Below are 20,055 nucleotides of genomic sequence, written 5' to 3' on the forward strand. Positions count from 1 at the left end.
CCCGGGGGTGGTTATCAAAGTGGGAGCAGCGAGCAGCCCGGGGCTGTGCATGGTCAGCAATCTTCCTTCTCCTTTCCCCCTCATGTGAGCGGGGCTGGTGCCACAGGTCACGGTGTGCTTCTGGTGACGCAGGGCTTGGTGACACATTTTTGGAGCAAGAGTCGCAGGCTGCAGCCCTCAGCTGGGACCAGGAAGCCAAATTGTCCTGAGATACTTGAAATTCACCACAAGCGTTATAAAAATAAAAGGTTACTTCAACTCAAAAAGCCAAATTCCTTCCCAAATAGCCAACGTTGCTTCAGAGACAAGGCTTTTTGGTCACTAGAAGACACTACAGTGTGACTTGCGGAAACATCCTTGTATTTGGCGGACAAGGAGACCTCCCAGCCATGTTTCACGAGCATGATGCTGTGCCTGCCAGGCGCAGCTAAGGGCTCCAGCATGCTTTTGGGGGTATTTGCTGCACCATCTCCGGCTGTGTGCAAGAGAGGGGAAAGAATAGATCTCTTTGGGTTGCTGACACGTGGCTTTTAGGGCACTCCCCATCCCGTCTTGTTTGTTGTAGTGCTATTTTTATTTATATTAATGTTTTTGATGCTGTGATGTGATAGCACCTTTAGTCCACGTGGAAATCGTGGGGAATTTGAGGATGACTGGCACTGACAGTGCTTCCAGGCCTTTGCTTGAGATGTGCATGAGAAGCAGGAATACGATTTTTAATGTGAGAACTAAGTGCCTCTGGCAGCATGGAGATGTGCAGAGAGGGTCCCCGCTGATTTGAATGGTTGCAAGCTGCTGTGTATCCAGTAAATTCTCAGGTTTAGAAACTGCATTCAGAGGCTGTGCTAAAATACAGCATCACTTGATTGCAGTCTTTCAAAATGTGACTTTTCTGTGTGGTGTAGATGCCTCACATCTCGACTGAGACTGATTGCTTTACAGCAGCTACTGTGAGTGTAAATAAGGATCCAGGAACTGGAGCTACAATTCAAAAAAAAAAAAAAAAAAAAGGAGAGAGAGAAAAAAGGGGAAATGGAAGTTTGTCTTATCTTGATTGAAGAGATAATACTTGATTGAAGATATAATAAACACTGGGGATAAAATAACTACCTCTGAAACTGGTGTCAGGGGAACTTTTACTTCTGCATCATAGACTACTTTTCTGTACCCCTTTAAAAACCTGATCTGATTCTATCACGGTCCTTCCAGAGACTGCAGGATTTCCAGGATAGCTAAATTCCAAGTAAGAGTCAGGTTTCTTTTCACTAGAATTTAGAAAAGGACATGTGTTTGAAAATGAGTTGCTGTGAACTTCTGCAAAACATTTGTTACAGCCAACTAGGTAAGACTGAGATAAATTGAGGAATAATCTTCCTGTGCTAGGTGAAGGGAGTTAAATAAATAGTTCCTGAGTTATGACAACCCTTTAAAAAAAAAAAAAAGTGTGAGGTCTAATTCCACATTCCCTGCCTTTCTCTCGACACATCTAAGGAAACCTTTTCCTAAGGATGGGGAGCAAAAAGGAAAACCCGTAGCTAAGATATAGGACTTGAATAACTGAATGTCCAGGACCAGATGGAGCCCGTCATCAAAATTAAAGTGGTTCTTGTGTCTGTGGTTCCATCACTGGAGAATGACTGCGTCTCTTTCCAGCGTTAGAGGTTGGTATGTAACCCTTATGCTATGGAGGCTTGTGAATGAAGAGAGGAGACTGAACCTAGACTCTGATCCAGGCGCCAGACCCGTAAGCCTCCAGAAATGGTGCTCTTCCCTCTGGCATTGGTGTGGGGAGCGAGCGGGTGGTCTGGCTGCTGCTGCAGCTGTAGGGTTTCCCTTTGAAGCGCTGGAGAGCTGCAGCGTGGTGAAGGCCAGGAGATAGTGCAGCTTCCTCCCCCGTGTCGTCCATGCTGCATTCCTGGGAGCTTCTGTCCTGAGGCTGCCTCTTTCCAAGGCATTGCTGCCTGGGAGAGCAGGCCACCTCCAGAGGCTTGAAAAGGCAAAACCCCTCACGGCTGCTGCTTGTCCCCTCGGCTCTGGGAGGCCAGAAGCTCTGCTGTTCTGGGCACAGCGATGAAGTGCTGCTGGAGACGCAGCTCTTGCCTTGCTCGTGAACCCACGAACTCACTCTCTTGCCCTATATGAGGAGAGCTGGCGAATGTCCATGGCTGGAAGTCTGGAGCTGGGAGGGGAATCGCTGCGGGGCCAGGCGTATGCAGCCTGTAATTGTTCCGCCCTGGGCTGGCTGCTGCTCACCGAAGACGTGTCTAGCTTGAAACTCTCCTTCACGTGCAGTCCGTTACAAGGGATGCTGCAGCTCTCTGAAGAAGGCTTTCCTAGGGCTCGGCTGCTGTGAGTGCTGGATTCAGTGCTCGGAAAGGAAGGGGCGCAGCTCCTGCCCAAAACCAGCTTAGCGTGGTCTCCATCAACCTTATTTTGTTGGGTTTTTTCACGGCTGCCTCTGAGCAAAGGTTTGTCGTTGTCTGATGTGCCATGGGAAAGGGCTTGTCAAGGAAAGTGGGTGAAAGACAGACCATTGCTGAGGATAAACTTACCGAGATGGTCATTGCTGCCCTGTGTGAGTGGAACTGGCCACCCTCCTGTAATCTGGCACTGAAAAAAATGCACCTTGCAGTGTTGGAGATGTTTATCCAGGCAGCCTCCTGTGTTTGGGCACTGCTTATGTTTGGGCACTGCTTCCTCCGTCTCTTTACAGAAGAGTTGGGGCTACGCTGAGTGTGAGCAGCAGCTGAGGCTCCCCAGGGAAGCATTGACCAGCAGCTCTCAGGCGCTCTTTGCCCTGAGACATAACGAGTAATTCAAGTGATGAGCGAGATGGCAAGAACCAAAGCCACGTGTGAGAGGATGACTTGCCTGGCAGTTTTTGGCCGAGATCTTCCTACAGAGGAGGTGGGGTGGCAGTGAGGAGGAGGAGAAGAGCTTGCAATTAAAACTTCTGGGGTTTCATCAGGGGAAGGCAATAAACCAGCAACATTTTTTCCCCCCACCAGTGCATTCCTTTGGTGTCAGTTGCCAGATCGACTCCTCAGTGATTTACTGGAACTGAATAAGGAGGAGGAGAGGGACCCTGCTGGGAGCTGTGCCTTGTTGGCAGCTAAGCTCCAGTTGTGGAGGCTTTAACTAACAGTTTAGTCTACAGTTGTGCAGAAATAACTCCCAGCTCTTGCTTGGCTCTGAGATCCAGCAATGGAAAGCCTGTCTGCAAGGAGGGAGGACAGGGTGACCTGCCTGATGGAGAGGAATGGGCAGTTTGCTTGTTTGCGGTCAGATCACTTGCATTTCTCTTCCATTCCCCATCATCTCTGGGAACCTGATGGGAAGCTTTGCAGTGGTGTTTTAGTGCCCTTGATAGTACAGTCATTTGCCGAGTTCTCCACGGAATTAAACTTATGGTGGGGTTGAGAACTAGTGGGGTTGCAAAAGTACCCGGGAGTCCACCCATGGTCACTGCCAGGTGGCTCTGGACATCTCCCTACACTCCACAGAGCTGCCTTTTATAGCTGGTGACTTGTGGTGGGGTACTCCATGTTCTCCAGGGCTGGCCTTTTTCTTTGTAGGGGTAACAATAAGGGGTTCTTCTTTGCTGAAGACCTTACCCAGTCTCCCTCTTTAGTCCTCTTAAGCCTCACCTTCCCTTTTCTTCCCAGCTCCTGAATGCATTGGCATAACCTTAAACTTCAGTCAGTTTTATTTCTCAGCCTGGGCATAGCTTGGAGTTTGCTGCTTCTCTTTCAAGCCCCCCAGGAAAGCTGTCTGGGAGCGTTCCCTGGCAGGCACAGGTTTGCTGAACAGGTTGACTCAGCCGTGGGACGTGCCCTTTCTCTCTGGTGGCACTCCCACAGCTCTGAGTCACTTTTCTGTGTGCAAGTTCAAATGTCCATGGTGTCCTGGGTTGGCAGGCTGCCCAGGTACTAGAAGAGAGTCACTTTGTCCTTACAAATCAAGTTTTGAGTTAATTATCTGTTTCTTGGACAGAGTGCATCCTTGTGCATTGGGAAAATAATCTGGTGACCCTGACTAGGGTCAGAGGAGTTCAGAGCTTTGGCAGAGCAGTGGGAGGAAAGGAGGGAGTGGTGGGTGTCTCCCCAGGTGAAGGACAAGGGCCAAAGGGCTTGTCGAGGACTTGAAGGCTGGGTGCTCATTCTTGCACTCCTGAGGACTCTGGGTATGGCCATGAGCAAGTCACAAGTCACTTAGACTCTGCCTTGGCAGGTGGAAAGGAGTAATTCAAGGAGAAGGAAGTTAAACTGGGAAAACCAAAAAAACAGGTGGAGAGTAAATCCAATCTGCATGTGGAGGTGGATAGTAAATCAGAAGCATTCATCAATTGTGTCATGCTAATGCAGGGGTGCTCACGGAAGTACCACGCCACAGTCCCACTCTGCAGTTTAGAAGCACAGCAGTAGGTCTGGGGCATTGTATCACCTTGTGGAAAGGAGAGAGAAAGCCCCGGATCTGTGGGGTGACTCGAAGAGTGGGTCTTCCCCCCCTAACACCCCGTGGGCTCTGTGGTAAGGGCTTTAGTAAAGGCTGGCCGTGAGTCCCTGTCGAGTTTTGCTGGGGTGTTAGTAGGAGCCAGGTTGGGCTCCCTGGCCGGAGCGAGGGGCTGACGGATCGGCACGGGTGCAGCGGGAGCAGAAAACTCGGTGGGACAGTGAGACGCCCTGGGACACAACAGGACCTCGCAGTGTTGTGGTGCAAAGCCTCTCTCCAAAGAGTCGTTGGGCTGCCTTGTGCTCTAAGGGCTAAACGTGGAGTGAAGAAGCACGCTCCGAGTGGCCGTTAATGCTCTTCTGCTCTTCTGTGGCACTGTGTGACTGCTGGTGCTCATTGGTTTTTCCTTGCTTGCAGTGCCTCTGACCGTCATGGGGGATGCTGGCATGGAACCGGACGTCTCCTCTCCTGACAACGCCACGCAGCAAGACGCTCTAGTCAGCATGACGGACGTGTTTCTCGTCTCGCTCATCATCGGGCTTTTTACTTACTGGTTCTTCTTCCGGAAGAAAAAGGAGGAAGTCCCAGACCTCCCCAAAATGCAATCAGTGTAAGTAACAACTCTCAGGCAGCGTGGGGTGAGCGTAGCTTTCTGTCTGTCTTGGTTATGGTGGGTTCTTGGAGGCTGTGCAGGAGGCTGAGCTGGATTATAGGAGGTCCCCAGGTGAGAGAACTTGGTCCCAAAGCGTGTTTCTCACCCCTCTTTCTTACAAGCTGTGTGTTCACCTCACAGTGCAGAAATCCCCGTGGAGGAGGCAGGCTGCAGTTCTGCCTTACCCCACCGTGTGGCCCAAATCGGGAATTTGCCTTTCCCAAGCAAGGCAAGAAAAGGCAAGGCAGAAAAGCCTCTGGCTGTACTTCAAAACTCTTAAGGATTGCTTTGGCTATTCTCTGCGTTTTCTGATAAGAATAATATTTAGATAAATCTGGAGAAAGGTGGACTTGCTCTGAAGCCAGTTTCCTATTGGAAGTCTTATCTACCCTTAGCTAGGAAGAGAAGAAATAGTCCTGGGGAGCTGGGAGATACTTCCTGATCATGAGCTTCTTGGCAGCTCTTGTGAAACTTGCTTGGCTTTGATGCCAGGTTACTGCAGGAGCAGGAGGCTGGATTTGGGGAGGGAGAAGTCCTTTTTCCACTCTGTCTTCTGCAAAGGGCTTAGGGCCAGGAGCGAGCCATGTTGGTGGAGATCTTGGTGTATTTAGTTGTTATCTCAGTCACATATGAATGAAACTTAACGTCCGTTTTCTGCTAGACTTGTTAGCTCATTCCTTCTGTTTCCTTCTGGAGTGTTGGTAAGAGCACTAAGAGAGGTTTGAAACCTACCGCAGCAGAGGCCGTAGGAGCTGGTGTTGTGCAATACCTTTCGCTTCCGTCTCCTGGAATCTGTTCCCTGTGTGGGTGCAGTTTGCCCCGGAGAGAAAGCCACCCTCCGCCTTAGCCCAGCTCCGTGCTTTCCAGCGTTAGGCCTTTGCAGAAGGTAACAAAGATCAGTCCTCGGGGTCTGCAATGCCAGCTGCAAATTCACTGTCAGCCCCGCCAAGTCCCGAGCGGTTGGTGGTGAGGCCGTGCCATGAGGAGAGGGAAAGTTACGTCTGGCTGCTTGCAGTAGGTTCAAGGTTTAGGGCATGCGGTTGCACCAGCAAGGTGTCCTGTGTGAAGTGGGTCTCTGTGTGTGGCGCTTAGTGGGTGCTTCTCTGGCAAGGAATACTTCCGTCCTTCCTTTGGAAGCGTTACAGCCCAGTGTGGGAAGAAGCCATGGCAGGACCTGTCCGTAGGCTGCTCAGGTGAGGCTGTTTGGTGATAAGCTGAGGCATATCAGTGGGGGGTTAATGCCCCTGTTTAGCTGTAAAAGCTAAATCAAACACAGCGAGTGGTTATGGGTCTGTTACCTCAGACCTGTACGTCTGCCTTAGTGGGTTGCCAGGGTTTGTGTTGTAATTCAGGTCATCATTGAAAAGGAGCAGGTTTGGTCTCATCGCTTCTGCTTCGGTGAGATCATGACTCCTCTGGTGGCAGAGCCCTCTGCTTGAAGGCCGGGCTGGGATGCCAGGTGTGCTGTGCAGTCGCTGGGCAACGGGAGGGGTAGCACACAGCTCGGCAAACTGGCAGGCAGGCTGCATGCACTGGTGTCACAGGAGGGCGGAAAGTTTGTTTTCTGGCTGGGGAGGTTTTAAAACGAAGGAATGTTCCTGGTGTGCCATCAGGTGCACGCGAGGCTGGTAGCAGCCCAGCTATCTGTGCCTTCTCAGCCTTACCTCGGGAATTTGTTTTGTTGGATTGGTCAGATCCTTTCCCTCTTGTGCCTGCAAGAGCGGGTTGTGCATGTCAGTGCACGCGGTTGCCTCTGGAGGTGGTGACGAGAATGGCTGCGCTGCGAGGAGAGCTAAGCCGGCTGGAGAAGTGACACTATCAGTCTGAAATTAGATCCCCACATGGCACAGATTGACTCGGAGAGCTCCTGTGCTTACTGTCCTTAGGGCTGTTTCCACCCACCACCCATCACGTGCAGCTCTTCAGAGGCTGTTGTGACCTTGCAGAGATGTCGCCCTGCAGAGAAGCTTTCTGAGTCCCCCTGGGTGGGAGTTACCACCTTGTCCTGCTGCAGGACCTCAGCACGTGGGCTTCCATCCGAGACTGGTGTTGAGCTGACTCACACGTATTTTGCCTGCACTGCCTCGGTGGGGTCTGTGTTGTGTTCTCTGTCTGCGTGGGCGATGGCTGGCGGGGAACACGGTGCAACTGCCCCTTGCGAGAGCTGTGGAAGAGCAGCACCTCCCGTCACCGATAACCAGCGTGGAGAGACGAGGTTGCTCTGGACCTTGTCTGACACGGTTGCATTTTGGAAAAGTGACAGCCAGGCAGAGGAAGAGGGAGAGGAGGCTTTGGAGTAGTTTTTTCCTGTACGTTAAGCCTGACCCTGCTGCAGCCCTGCTGTGGCCATTGTAGCAAGCTGGTCTGAGGGCAGCACGGACCCGTGCTGGTGGCACATCCATCCTCTGGGACAGAGACAGTGATTTCCTGCAGCTTCTGCAGTGTTATTTTAGGGATCACTTGGAACCGAGAGGGAAATGAGTGGGGAAAACAAGCTAGTGCAGCCTTGGGTTTCCTTCCCTCCTTGAGACAGAGGTGGAGTTTCCTTTCTGATGAACAAGCAAATCGGCAAGATGCAGGATCACACGGTCAGCTGCTGCCCGTGGCTGCGTGGGTATAGCAAGCTGGTCCATGGGCAGGCCCGTCTGCAGGCAGGGAAGCTGTCCCAGACCCATGAAGGCAGAGAGCCCTCAGCGAGGCTGTCTCTGGCTGAAGGGGAGAGCCTTGACCTTAAGAGGTGCTGCTTTTCTTCAGCATGTTCTCTGCAGCTCTGCCTTGACTCGCCAAACTGTCCTGAACTGCTTTACCTGATAGTATTGGGTGATGGTTTCTGTGTGTCACTTTGGCCCCCAACTTCAGCTTGAGCCTTGGAAGACTGGAGTTCGGAAGGACTGAACAGCAATTCAGATGCATCCCAGTGGCTGCTGCTTTGATGGGTTTGCTTACAACGTGGGAAAGCGCAAGCAGAGCCTCCGCCCTGAACACCATGTCCAGCACCTTGGTGCCCTCCTGGGGTTTTTGGGAGCTGCCGCTGAGCAGCACGCCTTGATCAAGCCACGTCAGCTCAGCAGGGTCTGCAAAGGAAAGGCCTCTGTTGCAACTGCCCTTGATTGTGGAAGAACAGATGTAGGGTCAAAATACCCTGTTCTGGATGGCACCCGGGCTGGGTTAGCTCTGCAGGGCTCCACCAGCCTGCATGGCCCAGGAGCGGTCATGATCCTGCCCTGATGATGCGTCTTTGGGTTCAGCCACAGCTCAGGTGCTGATCCCTCACCCTTACAGCCCAGTGGAGCTGTTTTCCTGCCTGCAGTCCCCAGAGAAGGGGCAGAGTCCGGCATATGCAGAGGTTTCCCACATACAGGACGCCCTGTACCCGCGTTGTCCCACGCGTGTGCGTGGGGCAGGCCGGGGTACCGCCGTCTGAGCGTTACTTGCATTTTGACTGTTTTCAGACTTAATTGAAACCACTGGAGCAGCCTTCCCCGCAGCCTGCTCTGCAGATGTCATTAGGGAGAGCGGCTCTCGATCCCCACACGACTGTGGCCACTGCGCTTCCTCACGGGGGCATTGCTGGGGAGTGCACTAATTTATTTTTAGTCTTTGGCTGCACCTCCTCTGCGTGTTTCTCAATTGCAGATTTCTTTCCTTTCTCACATGCCTCTTCGGGAGTAGTGCGGACTGTCACCCTGGGGAGATGCAGATGAGACAGTGATTGGTGTGCTGGGTGTTACCCCCTCCCTTCTCCCCCTGTCTTTAACATTGTTTGGGGCAGAAATTGGCTTATCTCTATTCTGCAGCTACAGAGAAATCCATTCCCTGGTGCTTGTAGGCTTCCTGTGGCAGGAATTACTCCAGCCTCTTAGCCTGATTAGCTCTCTTTGCTGCCTGCATGTGTGTTAGAGAGAGAGACCATCTCTAATTTAATTTAATAGGATCCTGAAGAGAACAAACTCCTTTGAGCTGCCTCCGTAATGGCACTGCCATAGTTGCCCGTAGCATTGCTCACGCAGTGTCTGGAATCATTTCATTCAGCTACAGCGTCAACTTTTTTTTTTGTAAGAATACATATAAAAGCAGCTGTGATATAAACAGTTTCCAAGGTAACAAGGCTGGGGGAGGGTTTTGTGTCCCGTCCCCCTGCTCCACACGGATGGAAGAGGGACGTGTGCTGCGGAGGATCCTGGGAGGTTTCATTCTCCACTCCTAATTCCTTTCTGCCACTGCTGCCAGATGTTGCAGTTTCTCAGGGCTGCGCAGATCCACTCGGCAACTTCCAAAGCCCCGCCACGAGGATCCGAGCGGACAGGACCACTCCTGCTATGACCCGTGCCGGGACCTTTTGTGCCGGCTCTCTTCTCCTTAACAAAAGGCTGACGCTGGGCTTTAATGCCCAGGAGGAGCAGAATGGAAAGGCCTGTGTGTGTGTTGCTCCAGAGCTAAGTTAGATCCAGCCCCCCACACCTCCCTCACAGACAGGCACGGCTGCCCCGCCGCTCTTTGTCTGCCTCTTCCCTGCCCCGACCATGGGCTGTGTTTACTCGGCGCCGGGAGAAGAGGTGGCCGTGGTGAGGTGAGTTGATCTGCCCGATGGGCAGCGGGGATCGCTCTGACTCGGAGGGTTGCTCCTGCCGCCCCTAAGCTGGGTGGAGTGGGGTGCACGTCCCTGCTGGGGCAGGAGGAGAAGGAAGGAGAGCAGCTCTGCTCGGAGGCAGGCTGCTCCAGAGGAGACCCTGCTGTTGGTGCTTGGATTCTCCGCAATGTCCAGGCTGTGTTCTCGCTTCTGGATGTACGTGTGCTTTTGGGATTAAAGCCATGGGCTTGGGGGCTTTCTGAAGGAGAGGTGTTCGGCTGAGATGGAGACTTTGATGTTGTTGCTGAGCTGTCGGAAACTTCCTCCCTCGTCCTTTCTTTCTCCTGAAATCAAAGTGACAGAGAGCCCTGGGAGTTGCTTGTGCTGTGGGCTCTCACCAAGGGTGGGCAATCTGTACAAGCTAAAGACTCGCTCCCACAATGGAGTTAATCCCATTTCCTTCACCCGTCACTTCTTCTAACTCTCTTAGTCGCTACCCTGAGGTATCTAAGCTGTAAGAGCAGTTGTTGCTGAAAACACGTTTTCTCTTCTAAGTTTTCCTGGCTGAGCGGTGAAAACGAGTGTCATTTCTGTCTCTGGTGTCTGTGCATTTTTGCAGCTCAGATTTTCAAGCCACCCTGATGAAGCAATTTCAGGGAGTTGTGTAGCCTTTTTTCAAAAGCCAGACTCATTATTTCTTCTGTCTCTGAGCCACAGACTGTTCTCCACCACAACAGTTCAGTGCAGGGTTGCCTCCTTTGAAAACGGACGAGCTCCATGTGCTCCCTTTTCTCTTCCAAAGGGAGCTTGCTGAAAGGATCTCAAACTTTTTTCTTCCTCCCTTAAAAGCATTTTGTTTAGCAGTTGACCCAACAGCTATTTTAATTGGATCTCATTTGCAGAGGGCAGTAAACCAAAGAGGTTCACAAGGGAGCCAAAAGCGAAGTGAGAGCTGAGTCTTGTGCATGGGCTGGGGGGCAGCTCTCCCGAGCCCCCGTCCCGGTGGTAGCGTGGGCAGGGTTGTAGCTGCTCTCTTAATGTGCTTGTGATATCCCTGTTCCCAACGGGGGACAAATGACAACATGGGGAGCCTGTTAACTGCTCAGAGCGCAAAGTGGGGGTGTGAAGCAGCTCCCTCCTGGGAGTGCGGCTGCCTCGGGTAGCTTTTTTGGGTAGGATTTGCTCGTCTTCCATGCGTGCTGTATGTGTTAGTGCTCAGAGCTGTCGGGCCTGCTTATGGAGCTCCTTGGTACCTTTGGGTAGAAAGGGGTGCTTGAAGGCAGGCTTTGCTGAATGGCCCCCACCCTGTCGCTCTGGGGGCGGGGGGTGTGCGCTCTGCAAATGTCTCGGCACATCCGCAGAGATCCCTCCCTCTGGGCTGCAGAGTTTAGGAAACTGTTAGTGAGCTCTGCACATTCTCGTATGGGCTGGAGCCAAAGCCATTTGTTTTTTTGCGTGGAGGCTTCTCCCTTCCCACAGGAGACCTGGCCTTGCATTCTTCCATTGTGAAAGAGAAACGGGAATGGGTCCCACGTTCCTCCTCCCCGCTACCAAAGCTTCAGCAGGGAAAGACAGCAAGTGAGCTCCTGGTGCTTGTCCTCCTGCCTTGAAAAGACCCCAGTGCCTAAGCTGACTGTGGCTGGAGCCACCTTTCCTTGTGAGGCTCCCAGGGTCCCCAGGGCTGGGACGCTTTCACCCTGTGACACTGAAAACCCATGGATGTGCTTAGGATAGCAAAGCTCTTCTGGCTCCCTCCCCCACAGGGTAGCAGCAGTGGTGTGAATCTCTGCCTCGACGTTTCTGACGCTGCTGTGGTTTGTCCCTCTTGCGAGCAAGAGCGAGCTGCCTCCGTGCAGTGATGCAAGCGCTCTCTGTGCCGGAGACCCGCGCTGGGGACGGAAAGGCCAGCGTGGGAATGGGCCCTGCAGGACCTCGGCAGGCAGCGGTCACCTTGCTGGAGGCTCTGCGGGTCTGATCAGCTGGGTCTGTGCTCCATGGGGCTCTCCAGCCCTGGGACTCGTGTCTGGCGTGCTGGTTTGAGGTTGGAACAGCTGGGTTTTAGCCCTGTCTGACTTCGGGCTTGGGGACTCCACCCTGGGGAGCATGGCTTAGGGCCGATCCCCTGCCTGTGCTGCGGTGGGGGAAGCAGGGAGCTCTTGGCTTGCGAAATTTATCTGGAGACTGCTCTTGCATCATAGCTCTGCGAGGTCCTCTGAAACCTCTCAGAGCAGCTGATAGAGTCAGGGTTTCCTGGGACCCCAAGCTGGGTGCCTGGGCTTTGCCCGTGGGAGGATTTACCAATGGAGGTGAGGCAGGGGGCAGCTTTTCCCCTCTGCTCTTGGAGTCCCTGCTCCATGGTTGTGTGCAGAGAAGCCCTGAAGCCGAGCGACGGGCATCCCTGGGACAGGGTAAATAAGAGTGGTCGATGGGGACTCTCACCCTTTTGGGCAGCCTCCCTGAAATCTGAGGGCCGCTTTTTCCCTGCTTGCTTTTTCCTGACCTTAAAGAGTGAACGTGCTCATCTGAAAGAAATTCATTCATTCTTCCTGTCTTTCAGAGCAGCTCCGGTGAGAGACAGCAGCTTCATCGAGAAGATGAAGAAGACTGTAAGCGCCTTGCTCTGGCTATGTGGGGTGCAGGGAAGGTGGGAGAGCCTGTGTGCTTCCCAGTTTCCTCTGGAGACTGGCTGTCAGCAGGGGTACTGGTTTGGATACAGACACGTCTGCTGCAAAGAGCATCCAGAGGAAGGCTGTGTGGGCAGGCAGGAATAGCTCTTTCAGTCTATGCCTGAGAGTTGATTTTAGAGAAAAAAATCGAAGTGAAAATTTGGTGGGAAAAAAAAAAAGTGTAATACAAGATCAAAGTCAGGAGGGAAATGGCAGAGACTTTAAAGTCATTGGCTGGCAGTTGTTTATCGGTGTGGTTGGTTCCCAAACTGGCTCATCCTGGAGTGGGAATTATTATACACAGAGCTGGTGGCCTTTGAGTCCGCTGGACTGAACACAAGAGGAAGCAGAGGAAGAAGCAAGGCTGGATATATTTTCTGTTTGACTCCCAAGTAGCTGGCTGTGGCAGAGCAGGAGCTCCAGTGCTTAGGCACTCCCAAAGCTTAGGCAAGTCTGCTTTCTCATCCAGGGAGTTCCCCGTTTCCAGGAGTCATGCTGCAGCACCGAGGCTGAAAAGAAACCTTGAGGGTTTGTTCTTTGCTTTGGGTTTTAGTCTGACCTGAGTCACCCTTCTGAGATTGACAGGTCAGGTTCTCATTGACAGCTTAGCCTTGAGTTTTCTGCTGCAAACCTGGCATGGAGTCCCATGGAAGCGCAGACTCTAGTTGCCTTTAGGTTGCAGTCCAGGGCTCCTGATCCTACGCGTTTCCTTTGTCTCTGAGCAGATGTGCTTCATCCGTGCATTTGCCAAATGAGTAATCCCCACTTAGCAGTGATTTCTTTTTCTCTGCAGGGGCGAAACATAGTGGTTTTCTACGGTTCCCAGACGGGTACAGCAGAGGAGTTTGCCAATCGTCTCTCCAAAGATGCTCATCGTTACGGCCTCCGGGGCATGGCAGCAGATCCAGAGGAGTATGACTTGGTAATTTAGCCATGAGCAGCCTCAGGATAGGTAACATCCTTTTAGTGTCCCCTCAAAAAAACCCAGAAAGAGCCTGGCCAAGGTTGCCCTTTCAGTAATGTCATTGAGTGAAGAAAAGATCAGCCTGAGAGATGCAGAGATGGGCTTGGCCCTTGCCATTCTACAGATTGGAGTGAATGCTGCAACATGACTGAAAGAGGAAGGCAGCCTGGAGAGTTGGGGAGTTGCGAGTCACCCATTGGCAGCAGGAAACTTGCTCCATATTCCTTCTGTAGTTGGGATTGGTCCCGTGCTGCTGCCGTCTGGGACAGAGGCATTGACACTGTGGTGTTCTCCAGAGTGAGCCACAGTCCTGGGTCCCTTAAAGCCTTGTACGGAAAATCCCAGTGCTTTTCTGATGGGGTAGAAGTATTGCCTTGCAGTCCGGGGAGGGTGGTTAGCTTTATTTCCTCTGCCATTTTGGGTGGGTTTGGCCTTTCCCAACCCCTTTTGGAATCAGCTGTTTCACGTGGTGCAGTTCTGCACACCTGTGTGGTAGGAATAGGCTTGCCCAGTAACCACATTGTGGGTTTATCCTTGCCTTTGGTTGCAGGCAGACCTGAGTCGCCTCTCTGAGATCGACAAGTCCTTAGCTGTGTTCTGCATGGCCACTTACGGGGAGGGGGATCCCACGGACAATGCCCAGGACTTCTACGACTGGCTGCAGGAGGCTGATGCTGACTTGTCGGGTCTCCGGTTTGCCGTAAGTGGCTCAGTTCCAGTTTGAGCTGCATTTGGGCAGGAAAGTCAAAAGCCCCCCCCGTGCCTGCGCGTGGCTTGGGTAACGGCACAACGTGACGTCTGCGCCTTGGGCGCCTGTGTCAGCTGCGGTGCCCATTGTCTTCCTCCCCGAGCTTCATGGACATTGCAAACATAGATGTGGGGGCTTTAAAGGCAGATGTCAGACTACTCTCTCCACTCCCTAAATCACAGGGGCTTGCTGGTAATGTCTTGCCACAAACAGCCCAGCAGGCATTGACTGCGAGGTCTGTAAATGAGTTACAGGCGGCGGCGGCGGCGGCTGTTCAGAAGCTAATTGAGCAGCCCTGGGCCAGATCCTCTCCCGCAAATTAAATCACTTGGGAGAGTGTGTAGCTCTTTTCCTGTGCTGAGCTGAAAAATTGGCTGAGGTACAGCCACCTCACCTAAACTCCGGCCAGATTCCTTAATAATTGCAAATGAGGAGAAAATCCTCTTCTGGAAAGGTGAAGCTGCTCTGTGTAAAGCAGTGAGCAAACATTTCCTGAGCGGTTTATGGGAGGCAAGGGACAGCAATGGGTCTCCTGGCAGTTTTACTGGTCCCTTGAGGAGATGGTGCAGGCAGCTCCTGTGTGTGCATCCTCTTGACGTGCCTGCAGCCTGGCTCGGGGGAGGTGGGAGCACCTACTGACCAGACACTCTCCAGTGGCAGGTTCTTACTCAAGGTCCACAAATAGCTGATGAGGAGCTGGGAGAGGTCTTGCTGTCTGTCTTCAGCATCCTTTGCTGGGTGATACTGGCCAACTGGATAGGAAAAGTCCAGCCCCTGCTTCTCCATACTCATCAGCGTTCCCTTCCAGGTCTTTGGGCTGGGCAACAAGACTTACGAGCACTTCAATGCCATGGGAAAGTACGTGGACAAGAGACTGGAGGAGCTTGGAGCCCAACGCATCTTTGAACTTGGGCTGGGAGATGACGATGGCAAGTGAGTAGCTTGGCTTGAAGGGCTGATCGGAGTTGGCCAAAGCATCATGGAAGGGACCTTGGCAGGGAGTTGGCTCTACTGCTAAGACAGAAATAAACTCTGTAGGGCTAGTTGTAGGAGCTGACTGTCTGCTCTCTCTCACAGTCAGATCCTTGTATGCTTAGAGTATCCTAGGTGTGGGAAATTCCACATCAGCTTTAGATCACTATGGTTATATTCTTGAGGAGCCTTTGCGCTCTCCTCTGCCTTTGGCCTGCTGCAGCTCCATTGCCGACCTAGTCTGTCTGGATAAACTCACCCATCCCTGTGGAGGAGGCAAACTGCATCTCCCAGTGAACTGGTTGTTTTATGGTGGAAGGCAGCAATTTTCCAACTTGGACAATGTTTTCTTTTTTTTTTTTTTTGAGGGGGCAGGGGAGGAGCTTCTGTGTGCTCACCCGAGCCCCTGTGGATGGCAGCTTAACCTGGGAAATTGGGAAATTACATCAACCTGTGGTTTTTACCTCTAAGGGCTGCAAGTTCTGATGAGAGGGATGAGCTGGGTGTGGGAGGCTCTGAGCCCCCAGGAAAATAACCATTGCCGTGGTGGAATCTGCCTTTTACGAAGGTGACCTAGTGCCAGGAGTGAGCAGTGGGGGGGCTGAGCTGGTTAAAGACCAAGTGTGAGTAGCAAAGCCTTCCTCGGCAGACCTGGTGAAGGGAGGGGTGGCTGGTATAGCAACAGTTTCCTCCCACCCACTAAGTGATCTGAAGATGCTCTTCTGGTGATCTGGGCATGCAGACATATCAAAACTGCGTGGATCCAAGGGCAAATGCAGTTTCCCATGGTAGAGGAGGACTCCCTTGGGCAGGGTTATTGAATCTCTCCCTCTTGGGCAGGGTTATTGAATCTTTCTTTTTTTGCCCTGGCTAGCTTGGAAGAAGACTTCATCACCTGGAGAGAGCAGTTCTGGCCAGCAGTGTGTGAGCACTTTGGGGTGGAGGCTACAGGAGAAGAGTCCAGGTGGGTATGGGAGCAGGTTCTTCTGGGCACCAGCGAGATTGGCCACCTCTGACTGGTGGCTGTGCTATCAGCCCTGAGCTGCTGTCCCTTTTCCTGGGCACTGCCTCCCTTTCCCGATTTGAGAGGGCACTTGTGAAGCAGAGCAGTGAGAGGAGCTGTCTGGACTGAGCCTGTCCTGGTGCGAGTTTGAACCCAGCTCAGGATTTCTGCTCTGAATGGGGATGTGATGGATCTGGTTCCTTTGTGGAGGGCTTTGCTGGGTTGTGATGCTCCCAGTGAAGCTGAGGTTTCCTCTTAGTTTGGGCTTTCTGCATGATCTGCCTCATCCCTCATGTCTGGAGAAGGGCGAAGGGGTGGAAGTTCCATTTGTTTTTGAACTGCAGAAAATCCAGCAAAGCAGGTGATGGTTCCAACTTGACCTTATGGTTTCCAGTTTGACTTTTTTCTCTCCCCCTTCCTCCTCTAGCATCCGCCAGTATGAGCTGGTGGTGCACACAGATGTGAACATGAACAAAGTCTACACCGGTGAGATGGGCCGCCTCAAGAGCTACGAGAACCAGAAGCCGTAAGTGCCAGACCACCCTGGGCAGGGTATCGGTGGGCCAGGCTTTGGCTGATGGCTCCTTGATGTTTCTGACGACAGCTGCCGTGCAGGCAGTGTCATTTCTGCAGCGTAGCCACGTGGCAGGTCTCTGCCCAAGAGAAATGGGCTCAGATCTCCACTGGAGCTCTCGGGGATTCCCCAGTTAATGACTCATCAGTGGTGAGAAGATGGCTGTGTTCACATGTGCTGTTTGGCTGGTGTCTGTCTTGAGGTCACTCAGCCTTCCCCCGCCCGGGGTAGCTAATGATTGCTGTGGGGACATTAGCTGTGTAAATTAATTCCAACCTGAAATATTTTTTTGATATGGGACAGTCCCTCCACTCCACTTTTGTATCACTTAATGGCACAGAAGCTGTTGGCTGCTGGGCTGTGCTTAGCAGGAAGACGATCTGTTTTCTGTGCCAGCGTGGGTAGCAGCAGGATCATAGTTTGGTCTGTGCTGTGGTGTGCTTTGAAACATGAACCAGGACAGCCTGTGCTCGGATCATGGGAGCCTGCTCTGGGTGGCAGAGAGAACGTGCCTGGATACAGGTAGCACTGTGACCCTGCAGGAGAGTGACTCGGAGGGTCCTTGTCTTTCCTTCCAGACCGTTTGATGCCAAGAACCCGTTCCTGGCCCAGGTTACAGAGAACCGCAAGCTGAATGAGGGTGGAGAGCGACACCTTATGCACCTGGAGCTGGACATCTCCAATTCCAAAATCAGGTAGTTTCCCACGGGAGACTGCTCCTCTGCTGTGGCAGGAGCAGTCTGCATCAGGAGCAAAGAACAAGGCTGCGACGCTGGCCTCGCCCAGCACTTCAGAAGGGGACCTTGTTCTCATAATTGCCTAACACTGCCCCTCTGGGCTTCTGTACCACGTATCAGGTACCCTGTGTCAGAGCTTTTTGCCAGCTCCTGGGCTGTGCCTGGCCATGCCAGCTGGCTGCTGTGAGTCCCTCCAGAGCTGGCTGCAGATACCTGTCCTACCCGAGCAGTCCCAGCTGTAAGAATTCTCTAGGAGTCATTCAAAAAATGAAGGGGCAGATGGGCTACGAGAGAAGGGAGAGCTGGGGGTGGCTTATGTCTGGGCTTGCTTGGCTAAAATGTACCAGCATAGGGGGAATAAAGCCCTGTTCTTAAAAACCCTCTTGCTGGCTTAAATTCCTCTGTGTGTGCTTGTGAGAGCCAGGAATCCAGGTGGCTTAACATAACAAAATAGTGCAGAGGTTTTGAGCAGTTTTGCTCCTTGCCTGTTGAGGAGCGGGCCTGTCCTTGCTGGAAGCCTGGCCTCCTTGAAGTCTCTGGCAAAACTGCTGTTTTCTTGGACCTCCCCTTGTAAAAGTCCTGGTTCTTAAAGCCCTTACTCCACAGTGGTCCTTTCTGCTGTGACTGCCTCTTCTTCGGGATCCCTGGTTGTGCAGGGCCTGTGCAGCAGCTCAGATCTTAGCGCTGTCCGACTGCCCCTTGCACCAGCCCACGTGTCTTCTAGCTGAGCAGCTCGGGCTGGGGTGGGTGAGAAGTGGTGCTGGTGTTTCATCATCTGCTCACTTCCTGCTCTCGTGCCAGGTACGAGTCTGGGGACCACGTGGCAGTGTACCCAGCCAACGACTCTTCTCTGGTGAACCAGATTGGTGAGATTCTGGGCACGGATCTGGACACGATCATGTCCCTAAACAATTTGGACGGTGAGTATGGATCACCCCTGAGCCTCAGCAGTTCTCCTTTGGCTGTGGCCTCTGTCCTTCCCACCAGAGCAGGAGCCAGATCACCTTCAGGTCCCGCAGGGCACCTCCAGGTGAACAGGTGTCCCATGGCCGCTCCGAATGCCGTGCTGTTTTAGCGGTGGCACGGAGCCTGTTTGCTGAGAGCCAGCTGAAGTGGGTCAGCTGTGAAATGTGCTCAGCGTGCCCACTCGGCACCAAGTGACCTTACAGCCCACCCCTCATGACAGAGCATCAGCCCACCAGAGCGTCCCTCTGCCACAGCAGCCCCGGAGCTCAACAGGAGCCTTCGTGTCCGAGATGCTGTTGTTCGGCCCTTGGAGAGGCACAGGCTTGGGGGCCGAACTGCCAGGAGGGAGCCCTCGTGCTGATAGAAAGGGCTCTCCTTGGGCAGTGTTCCCAGCAGAGCTGGCCTCTGGCAGGGGGGAGATGGCAGCTGCTGCCCCTGTTACTCCTGAAGCAGCACAGCCTGACCCGAGACATCAGCTGTGCTGGCCCAGCAGCCTAAGAGAGTTCCTGGTTTGAAGAGAGCAAGTGGCTTTAATCTGCTGCCGGAGCCTTCTGTCCCCTGTGCAGTGTCCTGTGTTGTCTGGCCTCACACTCATCCCTGTCCCTTACAAACCTCTGGATTTGCTGAACTGAATGGCTCCAGCCTTGACTGCTGGTGCTGACCTTTCCCAGGGCGGGTCTGAGCACAACTGTCCATGGCTGAAGCAGACCAAGGACACTGCTGAGGCCAGATCTGAAGGAGGTGTCAGTGTGTGAGGCCAAATTAGCTGTGGAGAACAGCCCTCCAGCTTGGTCTGGGAGTTTGTTGGGTGCCTCTGTGCGTGGATATCTTGGGGCAGAGAACCCTAATGGGGAGCATGCAGGTTTGGGGTTGGGTTTTTTTTGCTGATAAGCTGTCAGGCAGCATCTGTGAAACACAAAATGGGCTACTGGGAGATGTAGCGGCCTGGAGAGGGAGCTGCCCTGTGCTGGAGCTGCTTCAGCCTGGGATCGGGGCTTTGGCCAACAGGCTGATTCCATCCTAGGGCTGCTCTCTCTTCCCTGAAGCCTGTTCCCCTTCTCTGTCTCCAGCTGTCATACACTGCACGGCCTGAAATCTCAACGTAACAGCATGTCGTTGCTGATGTTTAATTTTTTTTTTTCCTCTGCCTCTTCTCCAGAGGAATCCAATAAGAAACATCCCTTCCCCTGCCCCACGTCCTACCGCACAGCCCTCACCTACTACCTGGACATCACCAACCCGCCCCGCACCAACGTTCTCTACGAGCTGGCCCAGTACGCCTCGGACACCGGCGAGCAGGAGCACCTCCGCAAAATGGCATCGTCTGCTGCCGAGGGGAAGGTGGGAGCTGTTGCCTTCCCAGCAAAACTGCTGGGTTGAACTGGGTGCTGGGGGATCCCCAGAAGGGGTCCAGGACTGTTGGGCACTGGGCACGGAGAGCTGAGGGAGTGTTTGCCAGCTGTGTAGGGAAGTGGTCATGTGTGTGCCCTCCTTGCCCGCAGGCTCTCTACCTCAGCTGGGTGGTGGAGGCCCGGAGGAACATCCTGGCCATCCTGCAGGACATGCCCTCGCTGCGCCCCCCCATCGACCACTTGTGCGAGCTCCTGCCCCGCCTGCAGGCCCGCTACTACTCCATCGCCTCCTCCTCCAAGGTGAGCGGCTTCCAGCAGGGACGGCGGCTGCTGAGGGAGCGCTTCAGCTGCGGCTCCGCCGTGCCGCGGTCCCCCTCTTAGCAGGGGACAGGGCATGGG

At 53.3% G+C, this 20,055-nt stretch overlaps 1 protein-coding gene across 1 annotated transcript in view; it reads left to right on the plus strand.

Moving 5' to 3' along the window:
• Window positions 1–20,055, plus strand: part of POR (cytochrome p450 oxidoreductase) — a 28,474-nt gene that overhangs the window by 5,648 nt on the left and 2,771 nt on the right. The window contains exons 2-12 of the mRNA XM_086475406.1: window positions 4,870–5,062; window positions 12,232–12,280; window positions 13,134–13,262; window positions 13,855–14,004; window positions 14,861–14,985; window positions 15,899–15,988; window positions 16,455–16,553; window positions 17,180–17,296; window positions 18,140–18,258; window positions 19,464–19,645; window positions 19,807–19,956. Coding sequence (XP_086331532.1) covers window positions 4,884–5,062; window positions 12,232–12,280; window positions 13,134–13,262; window positions 13,855–14,004; window positions 14,861–14,985; window positions 15,899–15,988; window positions 16,455–16,553; window positions 17,180–17,296; window positions 18,140–18,258; window positions 19,464–19,645; window positions 19,807–19,956 — 1,389 coding nt within the window. The 5' untranslated portion in view covers window positions 4,870–4,883. The remainder of the gene's footprint in view (window positions 1–4,869; window positions 5,063–12,231; window positions 12,281–13,133; window positions 13,263–13,854; window positions 14,005–14,860; window positions 14,986–15,898; window positions 15,989–16,454; window positions 16,554–17,179; window positions 17,297–18,139; window positions 18,259–19,463; window positions 19,646–19,806; window positions 19,957–20,055) is intronic.

Source organism: Leptosomus discolor, chromosome 18 (assembly GCF_034619465.1).
Source record: "Leptosomus discolor isolate bLepDis1 chromosome 18, bLepDis1.hap2, whole genome shotgun sequence".
Classification (NCBI taxonomy): domain Eukaryota; kingdom Metazoa; phylum Chordata; class Aves; order Leptosomiformes; family Leptosomidae; genus Leptosomus; species Leptosomus discolor.